This window comes from Sinocyclocheilus rhinocerous, unplaced genomic scaffold (assembly GCF_001515625.1).
Source record: "Sinocyclocheilus rhinocerous isolate Xijiao unplaced genomic scaffold, SAMN03320098_v1.1 scaffold138, whole genome shotgun sequence".
NCBI lineage: Eukaryota > Metazoa > Chordata > Actinopteri > Cypriniformes > Cyprinidae > Sinocyclocheilus > Sinocyclocheilus rhinocerous.
In genome coordinates, this window is record NW_015635519.1 from 954,481 (window position 1) to 971,316 (window position 16,836).

General features: G+C 38.0%; 1 protein-coding gene across 2 annotated transcripts in view; it reads left to right on the forward strand.

Annotated features, from left to right (window-relative positions):
- LOC107746948 (homeodomain-interacting protein kinase 3-like) overlaps positions 1-16,836 on the forward strand; it is a 30,623-nt gene that overhangs the window by 2,117 nt on the left and 11,670 nt on the right. Inside the window, exons 2-6 of one of the 2 annotated variants that reach the window (XM_016561306.1) lie at positions 8,242-8,361; positions 8,919-9,005; positions 11,363-11,547; positions 11,653-11,815; positions 16,659-16,776. In XM_016561306.1, coding sequence (XP_016416792.1) covers positions 8,242-8,361; positions 8,919-9,005; positions 11,363-11,547; positions 11,653-11,815; positions 16,659-16,776 — 673 coding nt within the window. The remainder of the gene's footprint in view (positions 1-8,241; positions 8,362-8,918; positions 9,006-11,362; positions 11,548-11,652; positions 11,816-16,658; positions 16,777-16,836) is intronic. The other variant, XM_016561307.1, reaches the window with a different exon arrangement.

Here is a 16,836-nt window from a genome sequence, read left to right on the forward strand (position 1 = left end):
CACTAAATGTTTCTTCTTGATCGCGAGTTCTCCATATTTCTCCTCCTCTTGACGTAATCTGTTTAGCACAGGGACGTGGTATGTGCTGTCAGGCCCAAACAAGCTCCAGAAGAATTTTCACGGCCGCTTCTTAGCGTTTGTGTTGGCGTACAAGTGTCAGCGTGTGGGTGTTTGTTGTGCGCGCTCATGCTGCGTCTGTCTGAGCGCGCATGGTTTATGACCTGAACGTTTTCTAGTTTTCGGGCCATACTCCCCCTGCTGCTGGGCCCCTGAATGTCCCGGGGTGAAACTGAGAGGAGGGGGCATTACCAAATCTCTGTGTGTCTGCATGTGTGATAGATACGCAGGAACAAGCCCAGATTAGAACACTGTTTCTGGGGAGGGTTTGGAAGGCAGAGTCCCAGCAGCCACTGACTTGACATAGCGGTTGGCAGCAATAGCAGGGGGTTTGATGGGTTTTCCTCTTCCTTTTGGCTGGGCTGTTAATGCAGCTGGGAGGGGGGTTATGGATCTCAAGATACCAGTGTGTGTCATGAACTGTCAGTCTAAAAGCTACATGCCCTTATTGCTCATATATAACCCTGTATTATGCCAGGAAGACCTCTTAAGCCCATGATAATTTGGTCTGTATATAATTAATAATATAATAATAATTAATCTCCACTAGCTTTAACACAACAACACCTGTGAGAAGAAAAGTCAGAATTTACCCATCTGCTAAAAATTAGTCTTTTTTTTTTTTTTCAAGGATAGTGGATCAGAATGTACCCATTCCTGATGAGAGATTCCACTGTCTCTAGTAGGGTTGGGTATCGATTGGGTTTTTTACGATACCGGTTGTAACAACGTTCGTAGGTCGGGAAGAAGGAGGCGGGAACCGGTAAACATTCAAACAAAACTTTAATAATAAAATAGACACAAAATAGCGCAACAGCCCCTCACAGACGAGTGCCGCGCACAAACAGAACCAAAACACAAAATAAAATCCAGGCCTGGTCCTCTCACGTCCAACACTGTCGTCACTTTATCTTTATCATCATCTTTATCTTTCCGGAGCTCCTCCGTGGGACTCGAGACCGGTGAGTGGCCCCCCCGGCAACTCATTCCAGCCCACCGCCTCGAGCGTCCATGGCGGTAGACTGTTCCGCCATGCTCGATGACACCGCGGATTCAACACGCAAGGGATCTCTGGCAGCGTGTCCCTCCTTCCTCCCTGGTTTTGGCACCAATGTAACAACGTTCGTAGGTCGGGAAGAAGGAGGCGGGAACCGTCGGCCCCGCCCCTCTCATCACACCGGTGCCAAATCAATACTTTTAAAACAGTACCGGTACCTAAACGGTGCCTGAACCGATACTTTAAAAAAAAAAAGAGCCACAATAAAAACGATGGATAACATTAAAGAACATTACAAATTTTTTCAATAAATATACATAGCACTCACATGCTCCTCGGATGCTCTCATTTCCCGAGTTGTGCTTCCCTTACTCTAAGGCTAATAAATGTATTTCACAGTCTGGGTCATTTGCAGATTGAAGAGTGCGCTGAAAGACGGGGAGGATACGAAGTCTGCCGCCGTTTTCATTTGAAATTTAAAGGGGACTGACTCTGAGGTGATCACGAATTTGTGTACAGTCCCGCTAAAAATGGCCTAGCGACGCCCATGCTTCTTACGTCCATTTCGGAGAACCAGGACAAATATTTAAATCGATCGCTCAGGCATTTAAGTGGCACCGAAATGAGGCACCGAAATCTGCGCTCTGATTCGGTTCTAGTATATACCGGTTACATAGGTGCATAGGTACCCAACCCTAGTCTCTAGCTCTATTTGGATGACTTTTTCCCCCTGATCTTCCTTCTAGACAATGGAGCACATGTGTTTTTCTGTTTGTTTTTTTGTGTGTTTTCTGTATGGAATGAAATACTCCCAATTGTTCTGAACAGAACAAAAATGCCATAAAAGCACCATTCCTAAGCTATAGTTCAAGTTTTGATGTGATGCATAGCTATGTGTGAGGAACAGACCTGAAATTTAAATTGATAATCTATTAATATATCAATATATATTTTTTCTTTTTCTGATTAGTTGATTAATCGAATGTCCCCTCCCCCTTGATTAATCTTTCAAGAATGTTCTTATTAATCTTTTAATTGACTTACCAATAAATAATTGTAATTTATGTCATTAATCTTTAATGTTTTTTTTACATTTTCTCAAATACAAATAAATATAGATTTAATCAGTTTAAATAATTAAATAAATTATTTTATACAATAGATAATTATATAATAGAATCCAATTGAGGCACAAGTCCATTTTTCATACTGTTATGCCTGAATTAAATTTTGGCTGTTAAAGCAATTTTTTTTTTTATTATTATTATTAATGTTGTAGTTCTAATTTGTTTTGGCAAAATAAAATTGTAATATATTTGACATTTATCTATCAGTTTGTTGGCTACCCAATCACGTGAGAATTCATAAGAGAATTCTTTTTTTTTTTTTTTTTTTATGACCGAAAACGTACAATTTGTAATTAAAACATCACCATGAAGGTCCACTCCCAACCCTACCCCAAAATCTTACCTTTTTTGGGGCAGCAGATCTTACAAAAATGTATTCGTCAGATCAGACCAAATCATATGTAATTGCAACGAATTTGTCAAACCATAAGATACTTATGAATCGTCAAGAGACGATTATAACATGGTTATAACATGAAAACAATTATTGGCCAGAATTAGAATTTCGGTGCAGTTGTTGTGTGTTGCATGTAAATCAGACATGTTCCGAATATGTTGGAAGGCGATTTCATAATGGAATGAAAGGACTCTCAGCATTCTTAGCGTTGCTGCAGGGGGCGCTATAGCAGGCATTGGCATAAACAGTCATCATCTTTTCAGTTTTCTCTCTCAGGTCAACTACTGTCATGACTGAGCAAGAGTTTGAAGAGACGCACGTAAAAAAGTTGATAGCTAGATACCTGACTTTTGACACTGACTCTATCGCCCCCTTGAGTACTGAGGTGCATTACTGCCACAGGCTAGCAATACAAGATCACATAAAGTATGTTTAACAGGATGTCACCACTTCACTTCTGTACATCTGGGGTGTCACCTAACTGCCTAAGGTGTGATTCTAGTCTAGGGACTAAAATGGCTTGTGGTATCGCACTCCTAATCCACGCGCCTCCTTCATGGGGGTGTTCGATTTAATCTCACACAGCAAAAGATATTTATAGAAGAAATGAACGCCCCCTTACGGTACCAATCGCAGGCCCTCATATGACAAGCATGTGGAACCTGCGTTTGACACTGCCGCAATGTTACAGCAAGTAGTCATTAGGGCTCTTGAATGTAGAAGAAATGTGTGTTTGCAAACTGTGGCCCTGGGTGCAGGTTTGGACATGTAGTCATATTCTTACAGTACTAAAGTGACACATCCCTTTTTGAAAATAAAGCTGTTACTCTTAGAGGCTGAAACACACAACACACACGCAGGGTCCAGAATTAACACCCAACAAGTGCCAAATATGAGTAAAAATAAAACTGACTTACTAGCCAGCTGGCTGATACCAGTTTTTAATGAATTACATTTATTATTTGAATCACAATGAAAGAGTGTCATTGTTTATTTATGCGTTTGTTTATTTGTTAATCTGCCTGAGGGATTGGTTCTTTCTTCTTGTAAGTTTTATAGTGATAGAAAGTTTATCATGAGAAATTACAGCAAGTTAAAAGTTACAGCTTTTATTGCTTTTACCTCTGCGCTATACAGTTTTACCACAAATCTAGACAGACAGACAGACAAACAGAAGTGATGAATCCTGATGACCAGGCTATCCAGCATTATTTGATTGTTGGAGAATGTTCCAAAGAGCAACCTGTGCTTCAATAGAAGGTTTGGCAATGGAAACAGAGTCTGACCTTTTGTCCAAAAGTGTTAGTTTGGTCAATGTCACAAATTTGACTGGCCTTAAAACAGTGCTGAATCTTAAATACTCTGTATTAATTTTACTTTGTAAGTTTGCTTTTTTTAACTTGTTTCTAATAGTTGTTTCTAATAGACCTATTACTTTTTGTCTGTAATGTGTAATGTGTTCCTATTGTTTGTTAAAGAACTTGCTTTATTTTTGTATTTATTATTTTTTTGCAACTTTTTGTATCTATCTATTTATTTATTTATTTATTTATGGTGCATATGGTACATTTAAGTACTTGTGATTTTTAAGTGTTCCTTGTGTGTTCATTCAGTGAAAAGCAGTAATTGTTGACTATGTATTGATGATGATGATGATGATGATGATGATGACGATTATTATTATTATTATTATCATCATCATAAAATCCAAAAAAAAAATATTGTCTATATATGGAATGTTTTGAAAAAATATCAATATTTTTAGATGCATGGTCCAACCCATCTTTAGTATCCAAAGGAGCCAGTTGAGCTGATTTAGGCATCTGTTTAGGATGCCTCACTAACGCCTTTGGTGGAGGTGTTCAATGCATGTCAATTTGGGAAGAGACCCTAGGACAGACCCAGGATGCACTAGGCTGATTATATCTCTTGAAGAATGCCTTGGGATCCCCCAGGAGGAGTTATTACTGGGGAAAAAGACATGTGGATCGGTCTACTTAGCGTGCTGCCACTGTGACCTGGTCCCAGCTAGGCAACAGGAGAATGGATTGATACATTATGTATGTACTGAAATCAGCTGCTGTGCTAAAGCTGGAAACTTATAACCCAAACTACTGAAAGATTTTACCACAACTGGAATTTTTTGATTCATCATTATGGGCTGCAGTGCGATATGATGTCATTAGATGTGCATATCTCTTAGTCAGATATTGAAATATTAATTATTTATCCCTCCTATCAAATCCTGCATTATTATACAACAAGCCTACTCACTTCCTGTCCTCTGTGCTGATCTGATTCCCGTTTTCCCCCAATCATTTCCATATTGACCTTACATTGACTCCCTCTCCAAATGTTTTCATTTCTTCCCCTATCTATTCTTCATTTCATCACCCAGAGGTTAAAGATATTTTCTCTTCCTCTTTCTCACGAGTTCATGTCTGAACAGCAGCTGGGGAATTTACAATGTTCTTCATCTGTTTTCCGCACAGACCCTGTTTATTTAGTCTTAAAGCTCAGGATTATGGTGTCTGTGTGTGCTTCTATTTGTGTGTGTGCAAAGAGTTTATCTAATGGTAGCTGCTGTTAACTTTCTAAAGGGTACAGTGCAACAGAAAGTAATCATTGAGGCATATGACTTTCTTTGTTTCATGGAACCTTAAAGAAGTTTAGCCGAAAGTTTACACTGTTCTTTTCTGTACAATAAAAGCGTATAGTGGCCACAGGCTCTCAAGCTTAGAAAGATCAAAGTATAATTAAATTAGTCCATACTAATATCTGAAGCGATACAGTAACTTTTGTGTGAGGAACAGGCAGAAATTTAAGTTGTGTTTCACAAAAAAATCTTCAACCTCAAACCTAATATGGACTTTTCGACTGTGTAATCTGTTGCTGAGGGGATTTTCAGCTTTTTGATGCCTACCCATATTAATAAAAAAAACTTCACAGAAGAATGTAATTTCAAGTATGTATGAATTGAATCAAATGATGGCACAAATTTTATTTTTGGCTAAACTTCCCCTTTCAAGGTGCAGTATGTAATATTGACAACTAGCGGTTGAAATGGGCACTGCAGTCGAAATTCAAAGGGCCCTATTTTAACGATCTAAGCGCATGGTCTAAAAGTGCAAGGCGCAGGTGCACTTAGGGTGTGTCCGAATCCACTTTGCTAGTTTAATGACGGGAAAAAATGGTCGGCGCGCCCGGCGCATGGTCTAAAAGGGTTGTCCCTATTCTCTTAATGAGTAATCAAAAGTCTCATCTCTCATTCCCTTTAAGAGCCAGTTGTGCTCGCGCCATGGTGGATTAGCTATTTACATGGCGGAATTTGCAAGTGCAAAGACGGAACGCGAGGAAATGGAGCTGCTCGTGCACGAGCAAATAGGTAGCCTAATTCTGATACATGCAATGACTATCCATTTTTATATTTATGTTGCCTACAGAATACTAATCTTTTACATTATAATCCTTTAATTTTTTATATTTGGCGTTTTTGTGTGTTGCTATGCGTCCCTGTTTGTGTAGAGTGCAGAGCAGAGTGTACGCGTGTTGTGGACCCGCCTATAGGCGCATATTACTAATGCGCTCTAACAAAAAAATACTGTACCATTGACTTTAGACCAAGTTTTAGTTGGTCAATGGCACAGTCTATTTCAGTTGCCTCGAAATAGCAACGTGCCAACAATGCGCCTGAACACACCTCGTTTTCAAAACCGCACGCCCGTGAGCGCACAAATAGGCAGAAATGCATTTGCTGTTTAAACAACGTGGCGCAGGACATGAAAATGATAACTGCGTTGGGCTGAAACTAGCAAAGACACTTGCTAAAAACCATTACATTTAAATGATTTGTTAGGTTTATATATTTTTATTTCATTCTTGTTCTGTTCTGAATACAGTTACATTTAAATGATTTGTTGTGGAGTGAGCTTTACTAACGTATAGCTATGCTTATAGTGTTTATAATGTTTATACATTATAATATTTCACTTTATTTGGTATTATTTCTGGTATTATTACACTCTCTCCAAACGTTCTGCTGCTCACCAAACAATAAGCAGTAAGCACCAATCAATGAGAGCGTGTTTGAACTTAAGAAAGCTGACTGGTCATGGTCAAAAATATGTTGAGGACCAATACTTAACCTCCAAATACATAAACATGCGCTCGCTCTCATATGCATGCACGCCCTGTCACGATCTAATGCCGGATCCTTAAAAACAATTACCGGAACGCAAAAATCCAAAATCTGACATTTTCCGGAACAGGATCCGGCTCAAATTAAGCACTGCTGGCGCCGTATTGCATCGGGTGTATGATAGGGCCAAAGTATTGGAGAGAGTTGTTTCTCCCACCTCCTCCTCAGACTTATAACTGGATAACTGGCTGTAGCATTGTTTTTCAAAGAAACATGTATGTGAACTTAGCATGTTTCCTAAATATCTGCAAACATATTATAGTTTTTGTTATGCTTTAGGAGAGAGTTGTTTCTCCCGCCTCCTCCTCAGACTTAAGGCCCGTTCACACCAAGCACGATAACTATAAAGATAACGATAAAGATATAGTTCTAAAAATCGTTCTCAATATTAAAGAATAGCATAGTTCACACCACAACTATAACGATAACAATACAGATACAGGTACAGGAACGATATCGTTGGAATCACTTTCAAAACGATTTTTTCCCAGCTGATGAACGTTAAAACACTGACAGCCAATCAGAATCCATCCTGCTGTAACGAGCTCAAGAATTTAAAGCGGCAGACGCATGTGCGCTTAGAATAAACAGACGATATCGTTCGCTGGTGTGGACGCTAATATCGTTATCTTTATAGTTCTCTTTATAGTTATCGTTCTTGGTGTGAACGGGGCTTTATAACTGGATAACTGACTGTAGCATTGTTTTTTCAAAGAAACATGTGAACTTAGCATGTTTCCTAAATATCTGCAAACATATTATAGTATTTTTTTATGCTTTAGTACAGTCAAAAAATTACATTAGTACATAAGCAAGTGTGAAGTTTAAATCTAAAACCTAAAAACATGGTAAGCTGATGTGATGCAAATGTTCTCAACTTTGTGTTGAATTTCTTAAGAATTTCTTTGGATCACTTGGTCCTTCTCTGAAGCTTTCCTGCATGACGGCAGTTTAGAACAAAGAGGTATGTCTTTTTTTTGTTTTCCTTGCCAGGCTATCACAAATATTCTGACTCAGTCTAGGTTGAGAGGTCAAATGGTCATGTGATCTGATTTTAAGATGTGCCACTGCAGGTCTTGCACCTCTGCAGTCCCCATGTGACACTGAGCATCTAATAGATCTTTCTCTCACACCATAGTGCCTTTGACGTAAAGAACACATACAAAACGGTCACATGCCCCCCTCCCGTGGGTTTCACACAAGCATGATTCCATAAATCGCCCGTTTCTGCGTGTTGTTCAAAACACGTGCTGCGTTCTCAACGTGTTATTGAGAACACATGCTGTTTCTAGGCATCTGACAGTCTTTTGTTGACGTATCCATTTACGCTGGACGGTGTTAAAACATTAACAATGATCGAGTTCACCAAGCTCTGTTTCACTCTTTCCCATCTGTCTCTCCTCAGATCCGCTTCATTTCTCAGACGCAGGGTCTGCCAGGAGAGCATCTGTTAAATGTGGGGACGAAGACGTCTCGCTTCTTTTGCCGGGAGTCAGACTCGCCGTATGCGGCCTGGAGACTTAAAGTGAGATCGAGAACTATGACACACACGCACATCACTTACCCAAGACACCTGTATCATGTTCACTAATGATAAATGTATGTTAAAGAAGGCATTATTGGTAACATTAATTACATTGTTGGTTAATATTATTTTTTTTCCACCTCCGCAGCCTTGATTATATCATCAGAAAAAGAAAAAAAAATCAGAGGTGGAAACAATCTTGGAAATTAAGAAAATAATCAGGAAATGCATAGAAAATATTTTGCTTATATAGATCAGTATAAATTGAAACATTATTTGTACAATATGTTAAGCATTTTAAAATTATTTTCTTGACATTATACTGTAATGTTTAAAAAGTTGTATGATTTCTATATTTGTTGTGGGATATGAGCTAGACATTTCTTCATGAAATGCATCCATTGTTACATTTTAGTGAAAGACTATGAAAACAAATAATGTATTGTGCACAATAACAAAATATGCATTGCAAGACCTGGGACAGGTATCAAAGTAAAAAAAAGGTCTGTTTGATTTTTTGCTGAGTTTAATAGCTATGCATTTTGCATATGTTTCAGTCCACAGAAGAGCACGAGACAGAGACGGGGCTGAAATCAAAAGAAGCCAGAAAGTACATCTTCAGCTGTTTGGATGACATAGTGCATGTGCGTATCTTTGGATCAAGAACACAAGTTAGAAAATCCTACTTTCACCACATCAGTCTTCAGAATCACTCACACCTTGTTCTCTCCCAGAGTTGCGGTTACATTGCAAATGCAAATAGAAAACTAATTTTGTGCTGTGTAAGTTAAAAGTGTTACATGAAGAAATCACGACTAGGCAAATGTGTGTCAATTTTAATCAGTAGGGCCACATTGAGTCTGGATTTATTAACTTTTTTCCCCAAATGTTCTAAGGGCAAATCTGTGGAATAGTTACATATTTAAAAGTAAAACTTGTTACTTTCTACTTTTCAACTTTATTTATTTATTTTTTTCTTGCAATTTGAAATCAGTCACTTTTTGGTGGGGTAATGAGGTTGGAGATGAAAGATTGTGACCAGTGAAATACAGTTAAAACAGTAATATTGTAAAATATTATTACAATTTAAAATAACTTTTGTATTTTCATGTAATTTAAAATGTAGTTTATTCCTGTGATGGCAATGCCGGATTTTCAGCAGCCATTTCTCCAGTCTTCAGTATAACATGATCCTTCAGAAATCATTCTAATATCAGTCCCTCCAGGATTCTGCGATCGCAGAATTTAACGCAAAATCAAACAAACTCCGCATAATTCGGAGGAGCTTGCTATTTTTCTAAATTGCCGCAGATTTCCCGCATAGTTTGGGCCTATACACGTCGTGATGTCATCGCAACAACATGCATTCAGCTAATGCTTACTTCTAACCGATCGCTAAACTTCTGTTTGTGCCGTTGCTTCATCCCACTGTAAAGCGTGCATGCTATCCAAAACGCACACACACTGGAACGTGCACGTTCTGAGTGACATTTTTTATCAACCAGTTAAATTTGTCAACACTGCCAAGAGGCTCGCACTTTTCTATGAACAACCCAAACATGGACTAGCAGCACGGAACGAGTGAAAGAGACTCCAATGAAAGTGTAAATTCACTCTCTGACACTGGGTCGCACGGCGAAAAAAAGGAAGTCAGACAGTTTTTACATGTTTTCAAATAGCCGTTCAGATTTTTGTATTCGCTATGGTGTATATCAAACCACTAAAGACTTTATACATTTTGTGTATTCTTCAAAAGTACTATTATGCTTAAAGTTATTTTTGTTATATTATGAAATACTAACTTGCTATAAGCCATGTAAAGCTTTAAATAATTCAGTAATAGTCAGAAAATCATGGAACTTTTTTTAAACTATAGATAACATTTAAAAGAAAAAAAAATTCATGTTTTTTTTTTCCGTCATATATTTGATACACCAGGCTTTTATTGCACATATAATGATATAATGAGAATATGGAGGGGAAAAAACAGCTCATTTTTATCCAGAAGCCCAAACTGAGCAAAAATAGCAACTTGGTAAACTTATTATTTATATGGCCAAAATGTAAATTAATGTGATTTTTATAACAGTATGCAATTCAGTTCTCCTACAATAATTGCAAGATGAACAAATACATTTTCCTCAGAACACTGTTGTATCATTATTTGATGCATTTTAACACAATTTTTCTGATTTTTATCATGTTGTAGAGATTTTTTAAAGTTTTGTTCATGTTGATAATTTAGAGTCCTTAGAAATGCATGTATTAAATATGATACAGTTTTATAGGGTTAAAAGGACAACACTTAATTTTCTTTTTTTCATTTCTTTCAGTATTCTCTTATTATAAATTACAGAGCCCAATGGTTCTTGAGGTTAGAAAGGCAATAAAAATGTTAGAACAATGTTGTCTGTGGTATATTTTCACTGCAAAACACCACAAGAAATGCCGCAGCAAAATCAGTCATTGTAGGCCGCAAAAATCAGAAAAGAAATTCAGCAAAATCCTGGAGGCACTGTAATATGCTGATTTGGTACTCAAGAAACATTTCTTGTTATTAGCAAAATGTGATGCTTTTTTTAGGATTCTTTGATGAATAGAAAGTACAAAATAACATTTATTTGAAATAGTAAATACATAATTTAATTATATAAATTTAATAATAATAATGATAATCTTTGTCACTTTCTGATCAATTTTAACGTGTCCTTGCTAAATAAATCTATTAATTTCTTTAAAGACTTACTAAATGATACCCATTAGAATTCTCTTAAATTGGGCTATGCTTTCTGTGTGTGCAGATACTATGTAGGCAGGGCCGCATTAACCATTGGGCTAGGCGGGGCTGCAGCCCCGTATTTTAAGCTATATATATCATTATTGTGATGGGGGCCCTGCAGTAAGTCATAGCCCCAGGGCCCAGTGAGGTGTTAATGCGGCCCTGTATGTAGGCCTCAGTATGACTAACCCAACTCTTTGATTTGTCTTTTTTTTTTTTCAGGTGAATCTAGTGATGAATCTGGAAGGCTGTGATTTGTTGGCAGAGAAGATTGATCGTGCTGAGTTTGTGGGTTTGCTGAAGATGATGTTGTTGATAGATGCAGAGGAAAGAATCGCCCCAAGTGATGCCCTTAGCCATCCTTTTGTTACCATGCAGCACCTTTTAGAGTTCCCCCACAGCAACCAGTGAGCGGCTTTTCATTCCTCAACCTTGTTTATGATTCATTCCTTCTGACTTTTTAGGAAAAGCTCTTTGACAGAGGTTTTGTGTTCTGAATTCTGTCTTTATAGTGTCAAATCGTGTTTTCACATTATGGACGTGTGCTGCTCACGACCAGGCAGTTATGAGTCTCTCAGTCGGACCAAGGCTTCGTTTGTCAGGACTGTCCCGGGCACAGGTGCAGCGCCCAACATTACCCTGCCCTTCTGCAAGGTGACTGGCATTCACACTCAGGTATTGAAAACATTGGCATTACTGTCAGGAACATTTCAATGCTGCTAAAACGCTTGTTAACACTTAAGATTCTTTTGTATTTTTTACATAAAAATTAGTTCATATTTTTGCTCAGAAATGTCTTTTGACAGACATGTCACATGGCAAATTTTGTTTGCTTTCACGGTTTTCACTGTTTACTGTATACACTTCCTGTTTTCTTGTTACCCAGCAACCTTGTAAAACCTGTTTTTGTGATGCTATCTGCAATACTTTTCAAGTGAAGGTCAAAGCTTTGTTGAGGGCCTCGAAGTTTATGTTCCTGTAGCTCAAACAGTAGGGTTTGGTTCCCAGAAATGCATTGACTGATATGATGAAGTAATAAATGACTACCTTGGCTGCCACAATGTCAGATTTTTACCTCTACTTTGGGTAAAAGTTTTTAATAATCCCTGGGTAAGTTGGTGTATACACAGTGCTTCTTACTATCAAATGAAGATCCACCAATATGCTCTTCATTCCAGAGTCTGCTATCTCTTTAACATATTTTATTTAAATTGTGCTGGTTTAAGTTTCTGTAGGAAATTATTATACTCCGCAAACACACTCAGAGTCAACAATTAATCCATTTTAGAGTTTTTACCAAAAGTAAACTTTAAAAGCCGTATAGAGGAATTTAAATTGGTCGTTTGCGCTATTTCAACTTGTTATTCGCCAAAATAGCAAAGGGAGTTGGCATGGCGTTAAAACACCAACCAGCCAACCAACCAACCAGATTTTCACCGCACAGTTATTGTGGCCAAAGGAATTAATGATAAGTATCTACAGAAATTAAAAAAAGAGTGTCTCACAGTAGTAGCTACTAGGGCTGTGTATCACCAGCAAAGTCACGATACAATACGTATCACGATACAGAGGCCCCGATACGATACGTATCACGATACGGGACTGCACTGAATTTCACCTCAGAAGAATTTATAAAAACAGCTGTTTATTAAACACTGCTTACTATAGTGCCATTTCTAACTATTGGCAGAGCAGGCAGTTGACCTCTGCATTATGAAGGGCCTCCATAACTGTACCACAGTACAATATAGGTAATGGCATATGTTTCATGTTTACATTGTGCACTCCCCACCAGGTACAATATTCTGATTGTTTGCATCTTGTTTTTAAGCCCATAAATAATAATGTACTCATTCTAATAAATTTATATCGTAATGTACTCATTTGAATATATTTTTAAAAATCATATTTCGTCAAATCTCTGACGATACATCGTCGTATCGATATTTTGAACACAGCGCTAGTAGCTACACACTATGTTTACATGCACTAATTTTGCTGTGTTCAGAACTGGAGAAAGTCTGCACAGTATTGTCAGTGTTAGTATTGAGTATAATTGTCATTTTTGCCTTGATGACATCTAAAAAGTAAATTGACAAGAGCTGACCAGTTCAGAAGATGTGAGATGTAAATAAAAGCATGTTTGTATAATATAAATACGCGTATGTATTGTGCATATGCACAAGATGTTTGTGAATTAGAAAATAAGCGTTTACATGTTTAGTTGGATAATTTCAGGTCTACAACACCCCTTTCACTTAGGATAGATTGAGGTGATTACATAAATGCTTTTCAGTCTGATTAAACCATCAGTCACATTATAAACAGATTTGTTTGGATGCATGCAAACTTGCATCTTCTTCCATTTGATGAATGTGCAGTACTGCCACTTGCTATGCTTGAGTGTCAACTGGCCACTGGATTGTTTTCAGTAATGTCAGCTTTCTTTGGATAAAACTGCCTGCCAAATGCATGAATGGGTTACCTTTTTGCACTTTTCTTGATGTACGTAACTGATTACATTATATTGTTACTGTTTATATAAAGTACTGCATTAGTTATCTTCTCTCACAGTTAGTTGGCTTTCTAGTTTCACAGTTAGTGGGCTTCAACAGTGCCATTATCAAGTGTATCAAGCTGGTTGCAGTCATGGCTGAAAAAAAAAATTGTCGACAATATTTTAATTGTCAAATATATGTTTGATCTTTATAGGGCATGCAGAATTCCTGCTTCATTTTCCCACCAGATACAGTATTACATCATCTATCCTTTCGTTTATTTCTATTCCTTTTGCTCTGTCTTGCACTCCTGTCACTTTGTTCTTTTATTGTGGCTTCTGCTTCTTGCCTTTTATTTTGTTAACGTGTGGAGAGTCACATTGACTCATTCCGCATGACATGCACCATTCAGCGCAGGTGATGACAGGCTGTCAAAACACAACTGTCACACGCTGCCTCTGATGACGTTTAAAATAAGCCTCAATATAATCTTTCCTCCTAAAAAGAGGCTGTCAGAAACAAGCGTTTGAAGCAGTTTATAGTATGATATGTGTTGCTGTATTTCTTTTAGCTGTCCATGTAAATGACTCTTATCACTTCTGCATTGTGATCTTTCTTGTATCTCACAAATTTGAACCCTTATTGCCGTTGTCATGGCAACATTGCTGACATCATGGCAACGTGGAAAGAGCATTCGGTTTCCAAGGAGAGACACGGCAGAAAAACTTTCTACCCACACCAAAATGACCTGAGATAACACGGAGAGATTGTTTTAATGCAATTTGATGACCCTTTAAGCATGATTGTTTGTTTTTTTCAACATAATGTGTCCCTCCTTGACTCCTTTTGCAACATTCAATTTTGCAAACTGGTAAATTATATTAAAAGAAATTAATCTGGTCGGCTGTTTGCAATTAGCTGGAAAAGAAGAACACTGACTGTATACCTACTGAAGGAGTTGCCCTGGTCATGTTCATACAATTTTGATCACAGTTATGCTGTTAATGTACGGTTTGTGTTATTTAGTACCCTGGAGTTATGACTGTGATGCTTGGGAGTGTTAACTTTGATCGAAATGCATGGAAATGTGTCTATATTACCTTGTAATATAGTGTAATGGAAAAAAATAAAATAAATTGCCCATTGCCACAGGTGTATAAAATCAAACACCATGCCATGCAACCATGCATTAAGCATTTGTGGGAAAAAAAAGGGTCGTTCTGAAGACCTCAGTGAAGGATGCTGCCAAGCCAGTTTGTGAAACTGTATCCCTGCTAGATATTCCACGGTCAACTGTAAGTGGTATTATTGTAAAGTGGAAGCATTTAGGAGCAGCGGCAATTCAGTCACAAAGCGGAAGACTATGTAAAGTCACAGAGCTGGGTCACTGAGTGCTGAGGCGCATGGTATGTAAAAGTCGCCACCACTTTGCTGATTCCTGAAGAGTTCCAAACTTCCACTGGCATTAATAACAGCACAAAAACTAGGCGGCAGGAGCTTCATGGAATGGGTTTCCATGGCCGAGCAGCTGCATGCAAGCCTCACAACACAATGTTAAGTACAATGCCAAGTGTTAGATAGAGTGGTGTAAAGCATTCCACCTTTGGACTCTGGAGCAATGGAAATGTGTTCTGTGGAGTGATGAATTATGCTCCTTTATTTGGCAGTCTGATGGTCGAGTCTGGCTTTGGCGGATACCAGGAGAATATTACCTGTTTGATTGCATTGTGCCAACTGTAAAAGTATGGGGCTGTTTTTCAGGGGTTGTGCTAGGCCCCTTATGCTTTAGCATACCAAGACATTTTGAACAATGCCATGATTCCAATGCTATGATTCTTTGTGGGAACACTTTGGGGAAGGGCCTTTTCTGTTCCAGCATGATTGAGTCCCAGTGCAAAAAACAAAGTCCATAAAATATAGTTGGAAAAGTTTGGCATGGAAGAACTTGACTGGGCCGCACAGAGCCCTGAACTCAACCCCATCGAACGCCTTTGGGATGAACTGACACAGAGATTGCAAGCCAGGCTTTCTCGTCCAACATCATTGCCTGACCTCACTAATGCTCTACTGGATGAACGGGCTAAAATTCCCACAGAAACACCTTATAATATTGTGGAAAGCCTTTCCAGAAGAGTGGAAACTGTTTTAGCTGAAAAGCTGGGCCAACTCCATATTAATGTCTATGTAATTAGAATGTCATGTAATTTTCCTGTTGCTTATAATGGTCAGGTGTCCCACTACTTTTCCCCATATAGTGTATAGCTGTACATATAGCTGCACAACATATAGTTAAGTATAAAGTGCAATAAAAATCATTAATTAAAAAATAAATAATAATAATGATAAAGCTTGATAACAACAAATTATCTTGTTCAGAAGTCGTCTGTTGCTTCATAATACATCAGTGATGTCTTGTGCGTCATATTGTGCATGACTCCTTATACATCAGTGACTCCTTATACATCAGCAACTTCCTATTAAGAACCAAGCAAATGAACTTTTGACATAATTCTAATAAACTTTATATTTATTTTAATTTACATATTATGTGGACTTGTGGCAAACACAAAACAATTCTGTAATGTTAAATAGCTTCATCAGGGCAGTACTGATGTTCTGTCTATTAATGCTGTGTTGCCCCCTATTGGACATATGAGTGCAGTTCACTTTAATGTGTGTCCTAACAAATATCCTTTGTTGCGCCTTTATTTCAAGGAACAAAAGATAATGGCTACCAAAGTATACAGCGAGGTTACAGTTTTTTTTGTTTGTTTTTTTGTGTTTGCACCTACAGTGCACAGTACTTGATCAAAAATGTACTGAAAATGTATAGTGACTACATGGTTTAAGGTAGTTTTAGGGTTAGGTTCAGAGTTAGTACCTAGTTATTACCCAGTTATTACACAGTAATTACATAGTATGCAAATGCAGAACAGGAATGTGCTACTGAATATCACTCATTTAAACTTTATCTTTTAGACTGTATGTTCAGATTTTTCTCTTTTCTTCTCATTCTGTAGGCTTTAGCCTCATCCGGTCCTTCAGTGATGCATCCTGGAATACCTCTCCAGACAGGAAGTGCTCAGTTTGGTGACTCTTTTCAACAGGCGCTTATTATCTGTCCCCCAACCTTGCAAGGTACTACTGTGTGTGTGTGTGTGTGTGTGTGTGTGTGTGTACCTGTTTTTCTATTCTGGT